General features: G+C 43.8%; 1 protein-coding gene across 2 annotated transcripts in view; it reads right to left on the reverse strand.

The window, feature by feature from the left end:
• Positions 1 to 3,054: 3,054 nt before the first annotated feature.
• Tgfb2 (transforming growth factor, beta 2) overlaps positions 3,055 to 26,309 on the reverse strand; it is a 100,953-nt gene continuing 77,698 nt past the window's right edge. For both annotated transcript variants that reach the window (NM_001433917.1, NM_031131.3), the window contains 5 exons: positions 12,725 to 12,857; positions 12,504 to 12,614; positions 10,630 to 10,807; positions 8,898 to 9,051; positions 3,055 to 5,862 (listed from right to left, as the gene is read on the reverse strand). In NM_001433917.1, the coding sequence (NP_001420846.1) occupies positions 5,704 to 5,862; positions 8,898 to 9,051; positions 10,630 to 10,807; positions 12,504 to 12,614; positions 12,725 to 12,857 (735 nt within the window). In that variant the 3' untranslated portion in view covers positions 3,055 to 5,703. The remainder of the gene's footprint in view (positions 5,863 to 8,897; positions 9,052 to 10,629; positions 10,808 to 12,503; positions 12,615 to 12,724; positions 12,858 to 26,309) is intronic.

Below are 26,309 nucleotides of genomic sequence, written 5' to 3' on the forward strand. Positions count from 1 at the left end.
AGATGATTCATGAATACTATGGTCCAATGCTTGTAATAATCACCACTCCAGTTTCATAGCCTCTTGTGGGTACGGTGGCTGAGGAGCCTCAGGAGGCAATAGAGAACAGAGCATGCAGCTTTTGGGATGAGCGATGGAAGGATGAAGCCGGGTTTTGCTGGAAGTGCAGTCACCTTCTTTGATAGGAATGACGGAATCAGTTACTAAAGATGCGTATTTGCCAGGATGATTTTGCAGCCCATGTCTCCTGCCTTCTCCTGTCTTTGTACACCTTCTCTGTCCCTAGCTTTAATTTTTATGAAGGAAATATGTAACTTGGGGAGAACTACCTCAGGAATAGAAAATCCAACTCTGCCCCTACAAGATCCAATGGTTAGAGCCAGGCCGCATAACTTCTTTCCTGGAAAATCAATGTCCTTCCATGACCAGTGACACAAGTAAACACAGTAACTATTTGGGTTTTTGTTTTTCCCTTAAGCAAAGTAGAAGAGATTGCCACTGGAATATTAATGTAGCCTTTATGGGTTGAAAGCATTTGGTTCAATAGCTTAATGTGTCCAGGAGAGGTTGAACTGTCCCACTCGGGTGTTAGTAGGCAACCACAGGGACTTGGACAGTGAAACTTATAAAATGGCCATATTTCCCTTCAGACCTTTGTCACTGAGGACTTGCTGGTAGGTTCTTCCATATAGATGTGTCACATTTCACAAAGGGTGACTGACCAAGACTGCACTTTCACCCAGTAGGTCCTCACATAGTTCAATACCACATGAATTACAACAACAGAGGCTGATACTGCAGTTTGTGGGAATAGCTTAGCTTTTGTTTCCAAACTGCTGCTTTCAAATTCCACAGCCGTGCTAGGGAGGTGCTACACACCTGAAATCCCAACACTGCAAGGCCGAGGCAGCCCGGGATACATAGGGAGATCCCACCTCCCAGAAAAGATGATTCCACACCAGAACTCATTTATGGAACAGAACTCAACTCAAAATAAAAAAAAAGTTTAGTAACCATGTAAAATAATTTTAAAGAAAAACAGGTGTGGTTAAAGCATTTTAACCACATGCTTTATTTAAACTCACGAATATCCAAGCATATTTAGACATGTAATAACTATAAAAACTATTATATTGAGAAAGCTTAAAATTTTAAATTTAGAATTTGTCTGGGCATTTTAAACCTGTAGCCTGTCTCAGGTCAGTTTGGCTATAGTTTAATAATTTCCCAGGTACCATATGCAACTCATACATTGGACGGTAGTGTCCTAGACCCTCCATTGCAACCTGGAGAGTTTAGAGGGAAGTAATCAATCCATTGTGTCCCCATTCACTGTCCCATAGCATGGCGTTATATAAAATGTATTTCAGGACTAGAGAGACTGCCGAGTGGTAAGAAAGCAAACTGCTCTTATAGAGGACCCAAATTCCCTTAGATTATCAGTCTCAGGAGGTCCAACACCCTCTTCTGGCCTGTGCAGACACATCATTCTCAAGTGTAGGTGACACACACATACAAATAATTAAAAGTAAAGTAAACCCTTAAAAACTATGTCTACATCAAAGGCAAGAAGAGCAAGTCTCTTGAGAGAAGGGACCACAGTCAGTCTTGCCACGTGATGGAGGTCATTCAACTAGTCAGTTTTCAATATGTCATCAAAAGGTAGCCTATAGAACTAAGATCTTCTCGGGAGCAGCTGGTGGCTGATGAGAAATATAGGTCTGGAGAGTTTCAGATTTAGTACCAAGATGGCCATAAGCTACAGTCTGGACATGAGTTCATTACCACAAAGACTGCCCGCCATGACCCGACACAGAAGAGGCATAAGGCTATCACAATGGCTGCTCAACATTGAGTTACAACCGAGCTCCCCTCATGGCTATTCAACAGTTGGCAGGCGTGCAGATCAGACATTCTGGGAAGGTAAAGAAACAGCTGGGAGTGTGACTCAGCCTTACTGCATTTGATTAGTGTACAGTCCCCAGTACCACCACCAGAAAGAAGAAGAGAGAGCTAGAGAGATGATGATGATGGTGATGGTAGCGGTAAGGAGGAGGAGGAGGAGGAGGAGGAGGAGGAGGAGGAAGAGCACTAAAGGGTTGTATGGGAAGCTTCCTCATGTTTGGGGGCTGCTGGGAGCTTTTCCCATTGCTAGACCTGTACACACGCTTTGATTTTCCCCAACAATAACCGCGATATGATCTGGGATCGGTGACAGCCTTTGGCTGGCTCACTCTACACAGAGCCCTGGACTCAGGTTAGAGTGGAACATGTCCTTCCCTTAAGACCTGACAGGATGTGATGGCAGCGGCAAGTAAGGCGGTGACGTGAAAGGCGCCCATTCTCTCGTCTCCTCCCACTGAGGGCTTCTTTCTGTGACACGGGGACAACACAGTGGGCACAAGCGAAGTTCTTGCATTAGACAAAGCGAAATGACTAGCCCAGGTCACATCTACTCTCTCGTAAATTCTCCTTCTTAAGAGGCTGGCAACTCCCTTGAGAATCGGGATCCTCTAAGTATGAACCAAGGAGATTCAAGACTATGTGTGCACGTCTGTGCAGTGCTATGGGTAAAGCAGACAGGAGTAGCTACTCTCAAGCAGCGACCCCAAAGTGCATGTGGCTTTTGTTATATCTGGCTGGCTCACTAACTATCCGAATTATAGGGCGACAGGGGATCCTGTCTAGACCGGTACTCTTGGCCCTGGGATTGGCAGAACATAGAACCAGAGAGCCAAATCATGGCCCAAATATCTCTGCTTCTTTCTTTCTTTCTTTTTTTCTGGTAGACAGTCAAGCTGGGTGGAAACTGAACTCCAAACAATTACCAAATAGCAATAAATGAGAAAATAAAAAGCCAGCACAGTCTTTGCTACATTCTTGGTTGCTACGTCCTGGCTCAGGAGTCGTAGTGTGGTATTGGGAAAGTGAACAGCTGTGTGATAAACGCCTAGTGGACGGTTTGAAGCAGGCTGGTCCCAGAGTCACTGTCACCTTACTACATCACACAGGACTTCCAGTCTCAAGAACCACTCTTTGACAGGAAGAACACAGCAACGTGTAACTGAAATAATTTATTTACCACTAGAGCACCACAAAACCAGACATGCATCGTGTTAAAAATACAGCGCAATTGGTCATCAAAACATGTAACATCTGCTCTTATAACCCATTCTTTAAAATCCATGCCAACCATAAAATTGTACTGTTGCTTAACACATACAATCCGCTGCCCCACCCATATGCTAACACCTCCCTCCCCCTCCCTACCACCACCCCTCCCGTGGCAATACTTACTAACTGGAAAGAAAGACCTGTAGAACCCACAGACTTAAACGTAAAATAGATTCAAGAACCCTTAAACTAGCAGTCAGTGCATTCAGAAGGAGAGACAAATCATACAGAACATAAATGTCATTTTATCCGAGAGGAAAGTATCTGCAGAAATAAGGGCTGGTGAGGAGTTATACAGAAACAACAGAAACATGGAAGGGGGAAATAGGAGCTGAGGTGCAGATCTGGGGTTGTGCTGCACCCAACACGGAGGCCGTTCACCAGTGCTTGCTCTGTCTGTCTTCTGGCTGGAAAATTCCATTCTCCGTCTTAGTGAATTCCGAGGAAAGCTCTTCAGAGAAGTGTGTCCACGATCAAAGAAATTCTCTTTGCATTCACACCTCACTGTGCTGCCCTTTGGGGGAAGACCACAAATAGTCCATCGTGTCATGGACCGGTTTATATTTTGAAGCTATGTGACAAGGACACCCACCCTGTAAAACCTACTGTCAGGCCCCACAACAGAGAGATCCAACAACTTCAAATGGAGGCTGACCTCGGGTAGAGCATGCTTGCTTGGAAGAATGGTTTGACAAGGGTGATTTTGGTTTGTGCCTTTTTTTTTTTTTTGTCACCCTGCAAAGAATGTCTTTCAACACCTGAACCTCAGTAATATCACGAAAATAATGAATGAAATTACAAACAAAATGATGAATGCTGGCTGGACTTTTCTCCCCCTTTGAAAAACTCAACCTTTTCATACTCCCTATGAATACCAAAAGCCCAATTAAAGAAAAAGATGCTTCCTTTGAACTGTTTGCTTTTGAACAGCAAAAAGGGTCTATAAATATATGACCTAGAGAAACTTTTCCTAGCCCAGTCACGGAGACTCTGAGTTCAGATTCTGAAACCCTTTCCAAAACTACATTTGTGCTCAGTCCTCTGTGTTGACCAGGCTCCATTTTCCCAGGAGAAGCACCGCTTACCAGCCAACCTGACTCATACTGACGCAAAAAAAGATGGGGTACACTGGAACTCAAACCTATCTTTTTGGGCTTTGTTTTTTATTTTTGTTTTCTTTCTTTTTTTCTTTTTTTTTCTTTTTTTTTTGTCTTTTGGAAACTAGAAGGAACTGGGGGTATGGGGAAAATGGACAATACATAAAATACAGGCAGAGAAGACAGTATTAAAAACTTGAATTTGTAGTGCAAGTCAAAATCTAGGGGTTTTATTCAAAGGTACTGGCCAGCTAAAGGAGGCAAACATACAGTCTGAATGATCATTAAAAAAAGAGAGAGAGTTCAAATTTAAGTTCAATCTAAATCATAATCATTATTACAGAATATTTAAAAATGTGGTAAGATCTACACATTACATGTAAAGTAGTTACTGTTTCGATTTAATAGTTTGTAAAACAGATTTGCAGTGTGTTTTCATCATGCTGGCTTCTAGACCCGTCTATTTTAATAATATCCATGTAATTACGTATACCAAGACAAAGGGAAAAAAAAACCTGTATTGTAGATCAACAGCCACTTCACGGTCAAAAGTCTGACAATACACATCCAAGCAGGTCACCATTTCACCGGCTTGCTTAAACTGGCAAAGAACCATTTACAATTAGAAGGAAAAAAAACCAATCTTCCAGATTCCCACTGATTCCAAGTTTTCTTGTTAACAGGCCTTCTGGACAGATGGCTGCTCATGAAGCTTCGGCAGGCAGTGCACAGCACATGTTTTCTGGGGCTTTGATTTTTTTTCTCAGACTTGCTCAGTTCTATAACGGCTCACAGGGGGTCATCCAGTATGACCTCCTTCCCCCTGGCTTATTTGAGTCCAAATTCCTTAAGCCATCCATGAGTTTGTGGCAAAGTATTTGGTCTCCACTTATACACCTGTTTTATTTTCCAAGGGCAATGAAAGGTTCATTATATAGTAACACAATAAATAACCCACTGTTAACTCAGAGGAAGGGATGGGGAGGGCGCCCATTGCAGAGCAATACAGAGGAAACAAGAGAGGCGTGGGGTGAAGAATGGGGTGGAAACAATACATACAACTCCACTGAACGGATTTTCCTGTTTTGTTTTGTTTTTTCTTTCACATAATTAACACTAACAAATTCTTCCAGTGTTTATTTTTTCCTTTAAAAAAAAAAAGATGTTTTCTTTTTGTGTCTCTCAGGAAGTAGGTGAGATGCAGACTAACGCCTTCCATTTTTGTGGCTGTTGTTGCTGTAATCCCAGATGCCAGTTTTAACAAACAGAACACAAGCTTGCAAAGTGTTTGAACTAGTACCGATTTTTTTTTCCTCCAATTTTTTTTTCAACACTGATGAATCAAAACTCCCTCACGTCACGAACATTATCATCGTCATTGTCGTCATACGTCATTGTCACCGTGATTTTCATCCTGGCTTTCCCGAGGACTTTAGCTGCATTTACAAGACTTGACGATCATGTTGGAAAGTTGTTCGATCTTGGGCGTATTGCCAATGTAGTAGAGGATGGTCAGTGGTTCCAGATCCTGGGACACACAGCAAGGGGAAGCAGAAGCTTCGGGGTTTATGGTGTTGTACAGGCTGAGGACCTGCGTGACACAGCACAGAGAAGCACACGCAAGAAAGTGGTTAGTTTTGTTTTTAATTTTTGTGTGCATGTGCATGTTTGTGTACCTGCAAGCAGGAGCCAGAGGTTGACGGTGTGTGTCTTCCTCAGTCTCTCTCCACCTCATTATTTGTTTAGTCATTTTAGTTCCGGTCAGTCTCTCACTGAACCTGTAGCTTCTTGATTTGACTAGATTGGCTGTGTCAGCCAACTCCAGGGATGCTCCTGTCTCCACCCTTACAGCTTTGACATTATTTCTACACTTGTCATTATAGGAGTACAATGTCATATCTGGCTTTTATGTAGTTGGTGGAAACTGAACGTAGGCTCTCATGCCCGTCCGATTTTAATGACTAAGCCATTTCCCTAGCTCAGGGCCGCTGAGGACACAATTATAATTTGTCCATTACTACTTTTTGTTACCTCCAAATTATGGTCAGATTGGCTTGTGTCCTTGGCAATGGCAAATTTAAAATTTCCCCACAAGTTGAGTTTTGTTCTTTGTGTACACATTAAACAAACAACTCCATAAAAAGACAGACCTGACCAAATTGTTCAGGTAGCAGATCTTCCTAATTTTTTTCAATAAGTCTACTGGCCTTTGCTATACAAAGGCCTCAGGCCTCCTGCTATTTTTTTTTCCTATGTAAATTCGGAACGAAGGTTGGGTACCCATTTTACATTGCCACTTTAGTTAAGAGCTCTTTGGACTCAGGGACTCTGTTCACTTTGTCTATGTCTTAAAAGTCCGGAAATCTTGTTTGGACAGTCTATGACTCTATGCTAGAAGATAAAATGATAACTAGGAATAAAAAAGTCCACTGAAATCTTCATAAGAACTGTAATCTGCCCTGAAGTATAGAAAGCATATCTGTCTGAAGCAGGAGATCTGTCAGTCACGTGTCTTCAGCCACGTGTCTTCACGGGCCAATCAGGCACGTACCTTCAGCCACGTGACTTCATGGGCCAATGAGATGCCACTTACCTTCTCACTTAAAACAATCCATTTAGTTACCATGACGTCATAGTCACAGAGGTGATAAGAATGGCGGAAAAAGCAACCTGAAAGCCACACCCATTCTTCCTTTCGTTTCACTTAGAGGAGGAGCCTTCCTTTGTTGCCTACACTATATAATAGATCAGGCTGACCTTGAACTCACTGTACAGCCCAGGTTGGCCTTAAACTCACAATCTTCCTGTCTCGGCCTCTTGAGTTCTAGAATTTCAGATGTGTATTAGCTTCCTCCTCACCCCAAACCATTAACTTCTGGTCACAGTTGCTTGCTTTCTTATGCATTGCTTAGAGCAATCGTAGTATCTGACCCCTCCATTAACATTCCTCACGCTACATGGGGAAGACTAATTTCAAGAACTAAATAGCAGCCCTACAAACAGAAGAGAAAGCATAGCATATAGCTCTGCAGCTTTATCCCATTCTCCGCCACAGGGGTGCCTGGCTCTTACTGATGGAAGTGTTAGGTCACCCAGGGATGACAGAGACATTTCCAAGGATGCCATTAATGTGTTAGTCAAACAAGTGACCTTTTCCTCGAGATTCCCTGGGATGTTTTCAACCAAGGACAAGAGACGTGTTGAGCACAGCCACACTGCCTACTTTATTAGGCTACCCCTGGCTTCTTGGGGAACTGTCCAAACCACATATTTGTGACCATGACAGTTATTCTTCCTTCTCCTTGAAAAACAAGCCAGGTCTCAGCCTTCACACACTCCCTCTGTGTATCAGGGAGGAGAATTACGTTCCGACTTGGCAACCAGGCCCTGCCTGCATTACAGCTACTGCTGCTGCTACAGTCTAGATGAATCAGGCTGGCCAGAGAGAGCTTAGACAAAGGGACAGGCATGAGCCAGCTTCCCTCACATGGCCAAGCACGTGGTCACCCCTGAGTGCCAAGCCTACAGGGGCACTGGGAAGATGAGTGGAGGAGGGGAAGCCATGTTTGTCCGTTTCAATTCCAGTCCAGGCAGGCACTTATGAATAAATAAACCTCGTGTTTACTAATACATAATTTTTCATAAGCAGAAAGGACCCATTTTTATAACACAGATTGTCTAAAATAATTGATAACCCTCAACTCTTGAATGCAGCCCCATGTGATCTCTCTGGCAGCAGATCCATTTTCCTACCCTGCAGGGAAGGCAATGTTTCTAATGCCTCTTTAATAAGGAGATTTACAGAGGCATAAAGAGCAGAACAGAAACCTCTACTTACAGCCACATTTTAGGAATTAAGCTCGGAGAGATGGAGTGACGGGAACTGGGTTAGAAAGCAAGCAGGGCTGCAGTCCAAAGTCTGCATCACCACAGATTTGTTTTTATCTCTGGTTAGGCAGCCACAGTATCTACATCCTGATTTCATTGTTTGTAGAGAAATTCTGATTGAACAAGACCCTTTCAGAAGACCTTCCCATCTTTAAATTCCTGTCGTGAGCCACAAAAACGAACCTCATAGAGAATATATTAGTATGTGGAAAAAAAATTTGTGCTCATCTGGGTCGGGGAAACATGGCATCTGATGTTGACTTTCTTGCTGAGTTAGCCCTCTGTCCTCATTAAAGTAACTTGATAAAAGACTTAGCTATACATTCACTCTGGGTCCTAGTCGGAAAGACTGAGAGAGAGATGTGGTAGCACACGCCTGTAATCCCAACACTTGACAAACACGAGCAGGAGGACTGCCATAGAGTCAAGGCCAGCTGGTCTACATAGTGAGTTCCAGGACAGCCAGGGGTACACAATGAGATCCTGTATCAAAGGAAAAAGAAGTGGCAAGCAACGACAAAAGAAGATATTCATCTTAAATATATAGTTTGTTGTATTTTGCAACAACTGTTGAGTTTGGCATCATTATCATCATCGTCATCGTCATCGTCATCATCATCATCACCACCACCGCCGCCGCCGCCGCCGCCGCCGCCGCCGCCGCCGCCGCCGCCGCCGCCGCCGCTGCCATCATTGACAGAGGCAAGAACAGGAGAAACCAACAATCTAGATACTTACTTTGGTGTGTTGTGTGTCTGAACTCCACAGATAAGGGCATGCCCCAGCACAGAAGTTAGCATTGTATCCTTTGGGTTCATGGATCCATTTCCATCCAAGATCCCTCTTAAAATCAATGTAAAGAGGGCGAAGGCAGCAATTATCCTGCACATTCCTGTTGAAAGAAAGAGCAGAGGGGATTTGGGGGTTGATTTTTTTCATACAACTCACCCAATACCAGAAAAATGACCCATTCACTTATTCCATTAACCTCGAGCACCATGAGACTGGTCATGATGACTTATAATCTCACATCACGTCAACAGTGAGATACTGTGGGTCCCTGGACTGCTTTCCCTTGTGTATTCTGTACTCTGACCATCTTGTCCGTGACGTGGGAAATCAATATATGCCTCCCAATGCACATAAGCAGGAAGGCAGTTGAAAGGGGCAGAGTCTTTCCTACAGAACATCTGCAGCACATCTAGACTCTATGACTGGATTGTCAATGCAATGGATAAAATGAAACATATTTTCAGAGACCCCCGGAGGCATTTTCCTTTGAGAATATATCCTATGTTTTACCATCTGTTACTAGATCAAGGAATGAATCAGAGTTCAAGAAATATGGAGTCTTGCAGCCATAGTCGCTGTCTCTGGCAACTGAAATGTCCCTCTCCATTTGTGACCTATGATGTGGTGAACCCCTCTCAAAGAGGACCCTGACTCTGATCCACAAATTCCCAAAAAGAGAGTCCTCCCCCTACAAGGAACAGAACACCATACATCCCCCGCTTCACAGATTCAGGTAAATTGGCAAACAATTTCTTGCATAGCTCTCTCCTTCATGACAGAACCTGCAGCTCAAGGTATGGCCATCTACCTTCTTGTGCTATTTCTGTAACTCAGAAAGAGATCCCCAGGGTGAACTTCAAGGCATGGCATGTCTTATTGACCTAGCCAAAATCTCAAGGGAACTTATGTTGCTTTGTGGGCAGAGAACTATGAGAACTTACCAGAACCCAAGCCATGGAGAAAGGACCCCAACACACCTAAATTTCTCCCTTTGTACCTAGTTCACACTAGAAAGCTAAGGGCCACAGCACAGAAGAGAACTGTTGAAAGTCCTCAGGAAACCTCAACAGTGTGGCTGCTTAAACAAGGCCTGAGCAAAGACAATCAACACCAGTTGACATGCCAACCAGGATGGAGTAAATGTCACAGGGTCCCAATCCCCGATGAAGACCTACAGATGGAGAATTAGCCTTCCCCAGGAATGCAACCCCTAAGTGGCAACACAAAGTGGTCAGCCTTAAAACATATATAAATAAGCAGCAGTAAACAGTCAGAGGGTTGCGTTTATAGATTTATTTACATATATGTTGCACATATATTTATCTATGTTATACATACATACATATATATGCATATGTGTGTATGTGTATATGTATGTATATGTACACACATACAGAAAATAATAATTTAAAAAAGAGGCCATGAATTTGGGAGGGAACATAGGACAAAAAGGAGGGGATGAAGGGGGTAAATCGTGTACTATAATTACATTTTAATAAAAAAAAAGTATTTTCAGAAAGTCCTTGGGGAGAATGTTGTTACAAGATTCAAAGCTCGACTGTCCTATATGCCTGGCTTTGAGCAATGACTTCGGTTCAAGTCAATGTATGGGAGAGAAAGCAGAGGCAAGGCAAGAGCCAGCAGACTCAAACACTTGCTTCTCTTTTCCTGTCTTTACCTAAAGCAATAGGCGGCATCCAAAGCCCGCTTCCGTCGCCGGCTGGACTGCTGGGACTCCAGTCTGTAGGAGGGCAACAACATTAGCAGGAGATGCGGGGTCTTCCCACTGCTTTTTTTCCTAGTGGACTTTATAGTTTTCTGATCACCACTGGCATATGTGGAGGTGCCATCGATACCTTGAAAAAAATGCATTTGGGTAATAAACATTTAGCTTTACCTTTGTCAAATATAAGCAGTAATATTTATATAATATAGACACCACCACCCCTGTATATGGCCACAAATAGCACCGATGATTACCAACCACAGCTGCATTGCCTGGCTACCATCATTCCCCACAGAAACAGATACGGCACAGCGGGCCTCCCACAAGTGACAAGGAACATATCTGAATGGGCCTCTTGTCCAAAGGTGGCCCTGTGTTGAAGACAGGGCTTTTACTGGGAAAAGTCACTACACAAGAAGTCTTTGACCTATGGTCCAAGGGCAACCTAGGCAGTTTATTTTAGTCCATCCTCAGTGTGGGCTGTGTGCAAGCTCTCAGCAACAGAACACTCGGCCATAGAGCATGCCTTGTCGCCTGCTGGTGCCCTCTCTTCCTGAGAATGCTCCACTCAGAAGACTTCCCTAATGAGCGTAAACCGAGGCTTAGCTGAATGGCCGTGGACTAGGTTTAGGTGAAACAGGAGTCACCCTTACCTAATGCTATTTTGGGAAGCCGTGCAAAAAGAGCTTTTTCATTTATTTTATGGCATCCTCAACACTTTTCTCATTCCATCTGAGATTTAGAAGCCTGAGCTCCCCAAAGCATGCGCGAGAGACCGCCAGTCTAAGCGTTTAATCTCCACTCAGGAGAATCATGGCTGGGCTAGAGACCGGAATAAATCTCTACACCTCTGGGGGTGTTTTCCCATGACCAAGGGCCACTGAGGATTTCTAAAAGTGGATGGAGGTCTCAGGTGGGGTTACAAGGGAATGAAGGCAGATGCCACGGCACAGTGTGGGCACGAGCTTCTCCTTTACCTCCTCAGCCAATAATTCACCGCCTAACAAGCCAAGTGACTTGGGCCCTTGGCATCCTTATTTACTCTGGATTTTGATGAGATCAACTTAAAGACAGGCAGGGGAAATAGAGGTCCCGTTCTGCGTTTACTAGCTGCTACAGAAATCTAGTAGGGAAGCCGCTTGCAATAATAGGTGTGAGCTAGCAAAAGGCGGACGCTGTGTCTCAACACCTGGAGGGAGAGTTCCAGAAGCTGAGATGTGAGGCAGCTCTTTTCTTGGGTGAAAAGCATTTATTTGCTGAGGCTTGAAATGCTGCTTGAGGGACTAGAAGTGGATTCCCTTGCATCCTTGCTGTCTACTAATCTCGGCAGATAGGAAGTCGATTCGCTTAAGAGAAGAGAAAAGGGCTTAACTGACGGATAGTCCACAGAGTTAACTAGCCAGCTTCATCACTAGGAATGAAGCAGGGGAAACCTGGAGTCTACTCTTTTCTCCCAATCCTTTCCACTTAAAAGAAAATATTGTTATTTTAATTTTTTAGTTATATGCATCGGTGTGCGCATTGGAGTACAGGTGCCCTAAGAGGCCAAAAAGGAGTCATCTGATTCCCCTGGAGCAGGAACTATAAGCAGCTCCGAGCTCTCTGGTGTGGGTTCTGGAAACTGAGCTCAGAGCTTAACCATTGAGCCATCCTTCCAGGCCCACTTCCTACTTTCTTCTATCCACTGCTAAGTAAACTACTGCCCAAATAAATAAGAGGTCCCGCACCTCACCAAACAATGCCACTTTCACATGCAAACTGAGTTTACCACACTTCCCCTCCCACCCCGGAAGAGATTCTCACTGTAAGAACCGAGCTTCGGTTACCTGCGAATCTCGCCTCCAGCTCTTGGCTCTTATTTGGGATGATGTAATTATTAGACGGTATGAAGGTACAGCAGGGGCAGTGTAAACTTATTTTAAATCCCAGGTTCCTGTCTGGAAAACATTAAGTTAAGGGAGTCATTTGTACAAGTGTCCATGTCTGCAGACAACTCACAAGCTGTTGTGGCTACAACTAGGGAGAGAGAAAGAAGGTTCTTTGTAACCTTTGTGGTGAAGCCACTCGTGCACGGCGTCTGTCACGTCGAAGGAGAGCCATTCCCCCTCGGCTCTGGTTTTCACAACCTTGCTATCAATGTAGCGCTGGGTTGGAGATGTTAGGTCTTTGGATTTAAGGATCTGGAGAGAGAAAGAGCAGGAGAAACGCTCAGATGGCTGCTGATGGCCAAACCTAATCCACTCGTTATTCCAAGTCATTATTGACACTGGGCTTCCAGTCTGGACTCGTGCACCGCCATCCAACAACTATGGTCAGGTGCATGAGAACATAACACCAGGCCTTTGCTTTGAAAAGTACAACTACTCGATCCATTGTGCGTCCTGATAAAGATGACAGCCACCATACTCTGACATTGAAAGAAAAGTGACAGCCATTGTTTTACTTAGCTAACAGAAGCTCTTTGAGAACCCACCATGAATTCTGTGACTTTGTTGCTCTGTCTCCTTACTTCTTTAGTTTGGGGATCAGGGAGATGAGGGTACAGTTCAGAAGACCCACTCCCTCCTTCCTAAGTGTCTGGATTATAAATCTTCTAATAGAGAGAGAAAGGTCTTATCCCTGTTTCCCAAGTCTGCTGGTATTAAAACAAGTCCTGTTTTTGGAAGTAAACCTCTGGCTGGGATTTTGACTCTCAGTGTGACTTGTGATTTATGATGAAATCCCCATCGTGTCATCTCAGAAGGATTCAGGCAGGAGCAGTCTGGCACAGTGTGCCAATGAGAGTCTAAAAAAACATGTTGGCCTGAATACCAGGACTTCAGGAAGATAAGGGGGGCACTATGAAAGGATGCTCTCAGGTTTCAATGGGAAGGGTATATCAGAGATGTTTTCTACCTATTTTAAAACAATCACATTTTGTGAACTAAACTATGACCCTGAGTCTCTAAGAGCTCTAGCGAATCCAAAGTCCACCCCAGTGGATTGGCTTTCAGCAGTACTAGTACTTAGGGGCTTAGGCCAGAGTGGTTTTATACAGGTCTCCCTGGTACTCAATCTAATTTTGAGGGTGTTTCACACTTGATCTCTCCAGTAAATTCATAAGCTTCTCTGGGTCACAGGGCCATGACACCAACTTGACATCATTTCAAAGTGTAGTACTCCAATGTGTCAAGAACTAGTAATGACTCTCTAGACACCCGGTAGATATATCCGTTCCCTAGTAAACTGTAAGACCAAATCATGTTACCTTCCCACTAGGTGCTTCTGCATTTCCCCCCAACATCCACAGTTTGTTTCAGATGATATGGCAACAAATGCTTCCAGGAATATTTGGGGTTGGTGTAGATTCAACCCCAGGATGGACAAAGTATGGAGAAGAAAATAGCAGAGGTGGTCAGTACTTTACAGGGAGAGGGTTTGCCTAGCATCCACAAGACCCTGAGTTAGAGTCTCAACATAAAGAAAGAAGAAAGGGGGAGGGGTGGAGAAGGAGGGAGGACTAAGAGGGGGAAGGAGGGACAAAGAAAGAAGGAAAGAGGAAGGGAGAAAGGGAAGGAAGGAAGCAGGAAGGATGCTATAAAAGGAAATAAAGCAATAAAGAAGATGGGGAAGGAAGGACAAAGAGGAAGGGGAGGAGAAAGGATGGAGAAGAGAAGAAAAGAAAAAGAAAGGAAGGGAAGGAGAAAGGGAGAGGAAAGGAAAGAAAGGGAAGGGAAGAAAGAAACCGCACAATACATGACCATGCTCTGGTGCCCTCATGAACTTTAGATAAACTTACTCCACAGACCCCCGCAGTGGACAGACCCCACTAAGGGGAAGAATGTAGGGTAATCACAATCCTGCAACAGGCAAGAAGTTCTTTTGACCAGTTAAAGAAAACCAATGCCTGCGACTTGAGGGCTGAGTACAACGAGCTCTGGGCTTAACACACACTATTTAGTTTAATTTAATCCTCCAAAGATTCTTGTAAAGTAGATTAAGCAAATGGAAAATCAGAAAGGATTCAAAGCCCTCCCCAGCCTAGAGCCATTTTCCCACTTTGTCATGACAGTCAGAGTGGGACTGTGGGGTCACGACCCTTTCTCATAGAGTAGAAAGAATTCAATAATCAAGCAGAAATCTTTGAACAAGATTATAATAAATCTTGATGCAGACAGAATGCATACTACATAGTGGAGGCCGGCATAAATACTAAAGACACAGCACAGCATCTGTTGAGTCTCTAGGGATAAGAGCCTGTCCTGGGCGATTAAGATACAATGTATCCAACTGAGAATAAAGAACACAATGTGTGCAAAGTGGAATAAGAAGGATAAAAACACAGAGGGAAGAAAATTTCACCCACTCCCCTTGTTGGCCAACAGCTCAGAGCATGCTCAGAACTCATCCTTCCGGTTTGAATTTTTCTCTTAGTGGGTTTGCTGTAGCAGTGTATTGTCGTGTGGTAATTTGCATATTTTCTGTGCTATTGACTAACTGTTTTGCTTACTCATTTTCATACAATTAGTACTTAGGGATACTGCCCAGAACAAAGTCTCGTTTTCATCGTTGAATTAATCATATATAAATTGCATTTTATATAATTATTTAACACTATGATAGAACAACTTATATGATTAAAATCTCCTGTGTAAAATTAAACATTTAATAAATGTGATTTATATATATATATATTTATGATACATGTACATGATTCTATCTATACACACACACATATATACATAATAGCCAGTCTCACCTAAGACAAGAACCTCATGACATTAATCAAATGGATGACTCAAATACATACTGGCCAACCGTTTACCCTCACTACATTTCTATGTGCGTGAATGGAAGCACTTGTGTCACAGTAGGCCTGGTGCTCAGCACAGCTTAGAGGAGTCAGTTCTCACCTTCTCAAAGCCACTTGGCAACCTTAACTCTGCTAACTCCGCTCTTCTCCTGTCCTTAGCAGAAACAGGAAACAGTTGCTCCTCACCACTCAGAGTCTATTCCTTCTGCTCCTGCTCCTGAGGGGTGACATGGAGCCCCCCTCACTATGCATGTTTCCTCTCTCTGAGCTAAATAAGCTGAGCCTTTAGAGCATGTTTAGAGGGGCAGACTCCCAAACCTTTAATCGTTCGAGTGGTTAACGAGGACCCATGACACTTTTTTAAATGTATTCATCTGTTGGATTCATGATTTCCCTCCAGAACTGTCTAGAAAAGCTTCTTATCACACCTCACCATGGACTCTCCGCTTCGAAGCTACCTCCAAACCCTCTTGGTGCCACTTCTTCCTCCCTTGTCACTATGTCAATGAAGTCTAAGAGAAGACGCATGGGAAATTAACCTGATGCTTTTCCTCACTAGTCTGCTAGTCTCTTCTTATGCTCAAGACGCCACAAAAGGCTTTAATGAGGGAGTCCCAGCAGTAAAGGTCCCGTCCTGCAAACTTGAGGATCTGAGTTCAGATCTCTAGGACTCTTGTGAGACATTGGGTCTGGTGGCATGCATCTGTAACTATGGTCCGAGGGTAGAGACAGGAGGATTTCAGGAGTTCACTAGCCAGTCAGCCTAGCTGAATAGATAGCAGGTTCACTGAGAGACCACTTAGAAAGGGGACATGATCAATGAACATGTTAAAGGCTGATCACTGGCCTCCATGTGAAGGTGTACACATGGACATGTGCATGCACTCTTGTGCGTGCACACACACACCCATCACACACATACACATCACATTCACCACACACATACACATATATACACACATACACACACATACACACACATCACATACACACACATCACACACATACACACATCATATACACACATCACACACATACACACACATCATATACACACATCACACACATCACATACACACATCACATGCACATACACACATACATACACACACACACACACACACACACACACACACACACACACACACACCACAAAAAAGCAGACTAGACCTGTCAGATTCCCATTATATTTTAGCCTTTGCTGCCCGAGCCTTTCTCTTGTCTCTAAACCAGGCCAATGGATGTGAGCATGCTGGTTCCTCCTGGATAGAAAGCCACTTGTTTCTGTGTTTCTTTCTACACATTAGCATGATAAAGGTAATCTGGTCTATGAGCAGCTGTCTTCCTTGGCCCAGTTAACCAATGTTGCCCATCCATTCCAGACTCTATCCTCTGCAGTACATTACTCTATCCTCTTTGCGTACATTACGTCCTAACCACTTCTGGTATTGCCAGTTGAACTGTGTGCTTAGCAAATGACCACTGAGCAAGCTTGCTAACTGGCTGGTGACACCTGGGCATGGTATTAAGATTCTCCAGGCGAATTAAATGGCTAGAAGCTGTTGCTATCCAAGGCCAAAGGGAAAGGGAGCTGGCTATTGCTTCTGTGAAAAACAAAACAAAACATTTGAGGTCTTAATGATCATGACTTGCTGTAAGAAAAAAAAAAAAGTACTTTTGAAAACAGTGTGGCAATTCCTCCAAAAAGAAGGAGAATTTACCATGTGATCCAGAAAGACAATTCCTACCTGTAACCACCCCCCCCCAAAAAATGAGAGCCTAGACACACACACACACACACACACACACACACACACACACACATATATATATGTGTGTGTGTGTGTGTGTATATATATATATAATTGGGATATATAAAATTGGGATATATATATCCCAATTATCCCAATTATCTTAGTCACCATTCTATTGACCATGGCAGCTTATAAAAGAAAGCACTTAATTGGGAGCTTGATTATAGTTTCAGAGGGTCAGTCCATGATCCTTATGGGTAGCGTGTCACCCAGCAGGTGGGCATGATGCTGGAACAGTAACTGTAGGAAGGGGTGTAGGGGAGCGACTGGGCCTGGCATGGGCTTTTGAAACCTCAAACCCCATCCCCAGTGACACACTTCCTCTAGCCAGTCCACACCTCCTAATTGTTCCTAAACATTCCACCAACTGGGAGACGCATGTATGAGCCTCTGGGGGCCATTCTCATTCAAACCACCACACTGATGTCCACAGCAACATCCTACATAGAACCAAAGGGTGGAGAAGGGCCAAATGCTCATTAATAACTGTATGGACAAGCAAAATGTAACACAAGCATACCATAGACTCTCGATCAGCCAGGGAGAGAAAGAGAATTCTGAAAGCTGCTACAAAATGCATGAAACTTGAGGACGTCAAACTCAGCAAAGGAGGCCAACACAAAACCCAAAGAACCTCACTACCATGAGAAGACAGACCAGGAGAGTTTATACAGGAAGAAAGTCCAATCGCTGTTGTGTGGGTTGGGGGACAGGGTGGTAAGTCACCACAGATAAACGGGAGCAAAGTTTCTGTTTGGATGATTAGCACGAACAACAACACTCCTGAGCTGGTGAGACAGCTCAGTGGGAAGAGGCACCATCTGCCATGACCCTCAGCACCTACACGGCAGGAGCAGTGACCCTTCCCAGTTGTCCTCTGATCCCATCTGAGGCATCACTGCACACTCAGGTCCACACACTCACAGCTACTTCAGGACTTTTAAAGAGGGAGCGGCTTAAAATACTGCAGAGGGGCAGTGGTGGCAACCATGGAGCACTGAGAAATAATGGCCCTGGCAGCAAAGAGACACAGCTGAAAGGCAGGTCTTACTCTTTGTATAAATTTTAGCACAGTATTTTTTTCCCCTAATTTTAGGTAAGAGAGAAAATAAAGCTAAAAAAAATAAAGCTATAAAATAAATCCTGAAACAAAACAATACTAAAAACCTAGAAAGATCCTGCTCTTTGGTTTTCGGTGACTTTCTTGAATCTTGTCTATTTCGAACAAAGTAAAAATTCAGGATTAAAGATGACAAAGTCTGACAGGATCATTGGGAAAATATAACATACACACATATGTATTATATATTATATATTATATGTTATATACTATATGTTATATAGTTATATATGTTATATATTATATTATATAGTTTATGTTATATATTATATTATATACATATATAGTATAGCTATGTAAGAAAAATCCTCCAAGGGGTTGGGGATTTATCTCAGTGGTAGAGCACTTGCCTAGCAAGCGCAAGGCCCTGGGTTCGGTCCCCAGCTCCAGAAAAAAAAAAAAAAAAAGAAAGAAAGAAAGAAAGAAAAATCCTCCAATTCTTAGAAATTCTTAGAAAACATATATACATGCACTCATATACATTACTTTCCAGTTAAGGCAATATAAAGTTTGTGTTGGGCTTTGCCCTGAACTTATCTGTATTTTGATGCTAATTCCACTGCCCCAAGGACAGCTGCCTAGTCATGTACTCAGGAACCAGGTGACTTCACCAGAACCTTTTCCCCATTGAATTTGTAAAGTACAGGTGAGGGGCAGGTACAGGATAGAAGGAGGCCTGTCATTGGAGAAGGAAGGATGGGCAGGAGAGAAGTTTGAAGGAAGATGAGGAGAATAGGACAGAGAAGAAGAGACAGGAGAGAGAGAGGGGGAGAAGCCATGGCAGGTGATGTTAAGATTCTGCTCTGTGTATTTACAGGTTGTTATCAATGTTCCTAAGGGATGGATGGTACCAGGCTTTGTATGTTTAAGTGGGCAATTACATCTTACCAATTGGGTCAAAGATTATTGTGTTGTGTGTTCTTTTATGTGAGGGTTTGAGTATAGGAAAGTGTGTGGCAGCAAGAGACACTGGGTCACCGAGGAGTGGGGATGTGTTTCCACCAAGATATCTAGCAGACATCTTAGGCACCGCTGTGCGGACCTAGTGGAATAAAAGACACCGATACATTTTTATTCTTATATTTTTACAACAACAAGTTCGTCTCATTTTTATAACATTGCATATATGTGCATGCATGTGTGTGTGTGTGTACATGTGTGGTTTGTGTGTGTATGTGTGTATGTATGTGTGTGGTTTGTGTGTGTGTATGTGTGTGTGTGTGTGCGTGTGTGGTTTGTGTGTGTGTCACAGTGAGCATGGTCAGAAGACAACTTGCCAGAGTCGGACTCTTGAGTTCCACCATTAGGAGTCTTAGGGATCAAGCTTGGGTCTTCATGTTTGGCCGCAAGCACCTTTACCCACTGGGCCATCCCACAGTCTCTCTCTCTCTAGAGAGCTGACCAACAATAGTTCCTTGTTGAATTAGAAGCCAGGACACAGGGTGCTTGGGGGTGGCAGGTAGGGGTTCTAATGACTTAGCTTAGCTGCCACCCACAACGTTGCCTTCAATATATTCCTGATATGGACGAGTCGTATGCACCGTGTGCAAGCTGCTCACCTCTCACCCTTAGCAAGGCTGTAAGTCCTTCGCTGAGTTACAAAAACCACTACACAAAAGGATTCATTCATCCCTCCACCCCTGGAAAGCAGCCAGCTGGGGAGTGGCTAGAGGTGAAAGTCACCGTGTTACCAAGTAGTTTGGGGGTTAAAAAAAGAAGTAAAAGCCTAGTTGGAAATTACAGCCAGAGAAAAATCTTCGCCATAAAAGAATAATACTGTAAATCAACTTGGGATTTGGCTCAGGGCCAAGGGTGACATCCCTCCACGAGATACCACAGCATTGCAAGAAAGCACTGGGAATTGGACATCACTATCCTATCCACATGCTGGCATTAATGACCCTGCAGGAGAACCAGGGAGCCAAGTCAACCAGGCGATTTTATAACAGGGCTATCGAGAACACACTGAGCTGAGCTAACCGGTGTTAGCTCATCTTGCTATGACATGGTCTTAACAGTTCCAGTATTCCAACTGTCACTAATGTCTAGGTGCACTTAAATAGGAGTAGGGTCCCAGCATATTAGTGAATGATGATTTCAGTGTATGATCTCTTGGCTGTGACCATGCACCTCTTGCATGTGCTTGACCCCAGGTCATGAATTTCTGAATTATAAAGCTGGAGACTGGAAAGGCACTGTAAAGACCGGCTGCTCCAGCCTGACCCAGCTTACTCTCATCTCTCTTCTTGTGCAAAGGACCCTCCTCTCCTCTTGACTTTACATGAAAGGCCTCCACCTGTCACCTCTAGACATTTCAGAGTCTTTATATTCTACTTTATCTGAACATTTCCCCCAAGCAGACTCAGTTTGCCGTAGCTGCGCTGCCTCCTGCCTCGTGTCTGAGAGGCCACCTGGGCTCTTCAAACATTTCAGTGTTTGTTTTCAATCCAACAAAACCCTGTGGGGTAGACAGCATCTTCTGAATATTCCATAGCTAAAGAAGTGCCTGAAGTGCTGCCCACATGCACTGGCAAAGCCTAGAAGGAAAGGCCAGGGTAAAAAGGCTCTTAAGGGAAGAGGCTTCTCTAATAATTGTCTTTTGCTCATTCTAGCAAAATGTGAAATTCTCTCTCTTCTGAATGACAGCCTGAGTCATAAGAGCTGGCTTCCTTCAGGTCCAATACAAGGTGCTTTATTGTTCTGGTAATGCCCATACCACCACCCCCAGCACTGGGCACTGATCCAGGGCCTGTGCCTTGTATGCAAGTGCTACATCACTGCGCTACATCATCAGCCCTCTTATGTTCAATTTTAACACAGGGTCTCACTAAGCTGCTCGTGCTGCCAATGAATTCATTCTGAACCAGGCTGACTCTGAACTTACAGCTCTCCTGCCTCTGCACCCCCCACCCCTGGGTAGCATGGTCTGGGTAGATTTAGATCTGTGCTACCAAGGGTAAAGCTGTCTTCTCCATGTCTCTCTATAGATTGATGGTTCAACAAAGTCCATATGTGGTCTAGACTATGGGAAGGATACAGAGTGTGGTGAATATGGACTGGGGGACATTTACATTCCTTGTTTGGGTTAATGTAAATGAATTACTCAGGCAGTAGCCACATCCACCATCCATAGACTCAACTGTTTCTGTCTCTGTCTCTCTTTGTCTCTGTCTTTATCTCTCGCTCTGTCTCTTCCCTCTGTCTCTCTCTCTCTTTCGTGTGTGTGTGTGTGTGTGTGTGTGTGTATGTGTGTGTGTGTGTGTGTGTTGCTAGACTCTTAATGAAAGGTAGGCAAAAAGTCTACAGCCTTAGCCATTTTCTTTGATTTTTTACTTTAAGATGAGTCTGTATTACCCAGGTTGGCCTTGAATGTGCTATGTAAGTTAATCAAGCATAGAAATTATGATCCTCCTGCCTCAACAATCCACTTAACTGGGATTACAGCCATACATCATGATGTCCAACAAATATCTATCTATCTATCTATCTATCTATCTATCTATCTATCTATCCATCTATCCAATCTATCAATAGATCTTAGTTGTCACACACACACACACACACACACACACACACACACACACACAGCTTGCTGTTAAGTCAGATTTTCTTCCCCAAAACCTTTGTGAAATAAGGTGAACGAATACAAGAAGAGGAGGAAAGGATTGGTGTCCATATTCAACCCACATAGGAGACCTCAGGACTCATGACTACACATCACTGGCCCAGTTAGTTTCGTGGGATAAGAACCTAGAAGCCTCTATTTGTGCAATATTCTCATGTGATTCAGAATTCGGGCCAGCACTTTGGACCTCACTGTTGTGGTCTATACTTACGTGATTTATACTTTTATTAACAATACCGATGTCTCCCTTTCAAGACACATACATACACACAACACACACACACACACACACACACACACACACACACACACGCACACACATCTATCTATCTATCTATCTATCTATCTATCTATCTATCTATCTATCTATCTACGTATCTTCATCTTGCTATCACATCAATTACTGCTTCTCAATGTCTTCATCATGTTAATGTCGAGGCTAACATCACAGCAAGCAAACCAGGACCTGTAGCTGATGCAGTTACTTCCACCCTGGCTGGCTGTCACCGAAGTCGTGCTTTATGATGCACTATCTACAGCAGAGAAAGTGGAATTTCAATGACTGAAAGAGCTGCAAGGCCTGTTAGTTAAGAAGTCTCGCTCGCCTGGGTGAAAGGTCCGCCTATTCCACCCACTCTGTGGTCTTTGGGGTTCACTGGAGACTCCTCTGATCTATGCAAAGTGCTGGGAAAGGTGCGAAGACCTTAGGAGTCAGGCACACCCAAGCTCTCCCTCTCTAAACCTGTGAGCTTTCAAAACCAAGTTACCTGTTAGTAAAATGTCATGAGATGCCACTCTTCTGGTGCACCTCCGATTCCATGGGGACCTCTTGTTAAGGACGCTGGTTAGCAAGTGGGCTGTTATGGATGGAGCTCTCCTCCTCCAGCATGGTCCGACCCTACCTACTCTCTGCAGTGACCTTACTCAAAGGAGATCCTATCTTAGGAATTAGTACTTCAATATATCTGCAGGGAGGGGAGAGAAACCCAGCTGTGGCATGCCATGCTGTGTGGGAACTTTGAGATGTGTAATGTAGCAGTAATATCCTTCGGGGCAAGGAATGTTCTTTCGAATGTTTCCTTATTGCTCCACACAGTCTTCTCCTGGCACCTTCTATAGCCCTGTCCTGATAAATTCTTATCACTAATAAACCTAGAAGCACTCCTAAGTGATAAGCAAGTCCCTGCACTATCAGCCTTTGATTGTGAGACATGAAAACTCCCTGGGGCTTTATTCATACCCACACAGCAACCACGGAGGTTACACGAATACCAGAGGTTACACGTACACCGGAAATGGAATTATTAGGGTCTGTGGTAGGATACTGGACGTGACCCTTTCGGCTTTATTTACATGTTACTAGGAGAATACCAACAGAAGCAGGGGGGCAGGGAGCAGGGGGGCAGGGAGCAGAAAAGAGAATTGCCAAGTAATGGAGAGTAGAACTTTCTAGAGAACCAGAGCTAGGTGAAATGATTTTTTTCTTCTAGAGGCAGAACTGTAACTCTGTTTCTTGTCATACTTGGCCACTTTAGCGGTGCCTCACAATCAAAGCTGGCACTATTACCTTTGAAGGTGGCTTAGCCAGCCTAGTACTTACTGCTTCTGCTAAGGCCATGTCCTGTAATTGTCATGGCTCCTTTGTAATTGTACCCTTCCAAGAAGTCCTAAGTAATGTAGACCTGGCAAGGACTTCTTGAGAGCCTGCAACACACATGGGTGTTTTCTCTTCACAGTATGTAGCTCAATACTTGATAGACATTATAACCATGTGCACCCATGATCAAGAAGAACACACAGAATCTTAAATGACCTTTATGTTAATGATACTAGAAATGTGTTTACACACCACAAAGAGAGACACTGACACACATAGATACCTAACATAAACATAGACACACAGATACATAATACAGATACACACACACACACACACACACACACACACACACACACCACTCCACATCACTCTGTGATGGAAACACCTTACAATTCTCTATTGTTCCCCTTTCTTTCCTTCCTTCTCTACAGATGGGCCTTTGTGCCAACTGTGACTGCATATGGCACAAACAAGTAAATTCACTTCTCAGGTCTAAAGGATGAAAGAGACCTTTGTCACTTGAAATCTAGATGCTGCAGCTCAGAGGAACATGTAAGGCCCTCACAGACCTCTCTCACAACTTAAGAAGGGGTTCTACCAGACTGAGTCACGTAGGTGCAGGAGAGAGACCACGCAGTACAGCATTTACTGGTTCAAGGACAAGGTATCCTCTCATTGACTGAACTCCCTCACTCCTTGGTGGCTATACCGCACAGCCTAGGATTATCCACTGTGTGAATTATGCAGTTGTCTCTTGCCACAGATGGGGATGAGTCTTAAATAGGCCCATGGACTGACTGCCTCGGGCTTTCTTCTGATTTTTCTTCTCTGATTTCCTCTTCCAATTCTCTGAGCTGACATTAACACTCACGGGCTTGAAGAATGTGTTTCTAATACCTTCTTCCCACTTCCTGGTACCTTCCACTTCCTGGTACCTACAGTTCATGTGACTTATACTTTATGTGCATCTTTACATGCAGATGAGTGTTTTTATTGATGGGAGGGGTTATACAGTAATAAGCTTTAAAAAGTCAATAATAGGTCATTTTTTGTTTGTTTTTTTAAGAAGATAAAGAGCTTAGGGGTCATCTTCTTAGTTTGCTTCCTGCCTGCCACAATGACAAAATACCTGAGGTACTTTGTAGAGAAATGAGATTTATCTTGTTCACAGTTTAGGGGGCTGAAAGTGAGGGCATGTGAGGTATATCATAGCATGGTGAGAGTGTGCACCAAAGTGGCATGAGTAAACAGAGAAAGGCCAACATAGGGTAGCCTTGCTTCGTGGTATAAGGGGCGTAGTAAAGAAACCATTGAAATGGCTGTTCTATGACTGGGGGGAAGGTTTCTATTGTGGAAGAGAGAGAGAGAGAGAGAGAGAGAGAGAGAGAGAGAGAGAGAGAATCCAAAGGCATCTGGAAGAGTTCAGAACTACAAAATGAGGAACAGACTAGGGCCAGGACTTGAGAAGCGGGAATAATGGCAGAGAATGTCGAGAGAGAATATCAAGAAAGAGAGGAACAGAGAAAGCTGGAATAGTAGGGTGGGGATGGTGGTGGGAATATCTTGACCTTATAAAGAAGTGGTGGAGTCTGGAATAGCTTGGAGACTATCAAAGCAGCGTGGGAATGGGGAGGTGAGAAGAGCTAGGAGGCTAGTGGGTGCTTTGGTAAGTATGTAAATAAATATGTATAGGGACTGAGGGGCCTGGAGGCCAGCATGGGCTTGGATGTGCTAATAGATGTCACAGGTATATGTCAGTGGAGAGCCATATGTCCCTTCTACAGAGGCAAGGGAAATGATGCCCTTTATTAGATGGAAAACCCTTTCTCATATTCCTGAGGAATGCTGTCTTTTATCTAACCAGAAATCCTTCTCTATATAGTCCAGCTTGTATTATACCAAGCCAGTGGGCTTGCATTTTTTTCTTTTCTTTTCTTTTCTTTTTTTTTTTTTCGGAGCTGGGGACCGAACCCAGGGCCTTGTGCTTGCTAGGCAAGCGCTCTACCACTGAGCCAAATCCCCAACCCCGTGGGCCTGCATTTTAAGGGAAATTGAGGTACCCTTTGGACCCAACAAATAACAGGTCACTTTGGGAGAAACAGCAACTCAATCTCACTAGACCTAGTTCCCGCCACAACATGGAAATCAGCCACTGTCAAGGTGCTTCCTTAAAGGCACCAATTTCCCACCATGCCTCACTTCTTCAATGCTCCACCACTTGATTACACCCCTCCACTAGAGGTCATGCCTTAAACACATGTGTCACTAAGAGACAAGTCATGCCCAAACCCAAGAGTACCCGTTTCATCAACTTGTGATAGAATCTTATTTTTCTAAAAACCTACATGGTTATTAGCTAGGTCTCCAGCTCCCGAATAGGCAACAGAAAACGGGTAGTTAAGTGCATTCCTTTCCCCACCAATATTTGGAGAGAGATCTTTAAAGAATCAATGTAGGACATTTTCCAGAGCTAAAGAAGTGAGTGACAGCTCTTAAAGAAGACTCATGATGTCACCCATTTATTTTTAACAATGTTCTTGTGAAATTGTTTTCTTGACTTCACTCAAAATCATTTACTACATAGCTGTTGTACAGGCAAGGGTAGAGGGCGAGGGGGACAGCGTGAAGAATGAGTGAGCAAAGATCAAGGGCGTCTGATGACAAAGCACATCAAGGGGAGA

This window comes from Rattus norvegicus, chromosome 13 (genome assembly GCF_021556685.1).
Source record: "Rattus norvegicus strain SHRSP/BbbUtx chromosome 13, alternate assembly SHRSP_T2T, whole genome shotgun sequence".
Classification (NCBI taxonomy): Eukaryota; Metazoa; Chordata; class Mammalia; order Rodentia; family Muridae; genus Rattus; species Rattus norvegicus.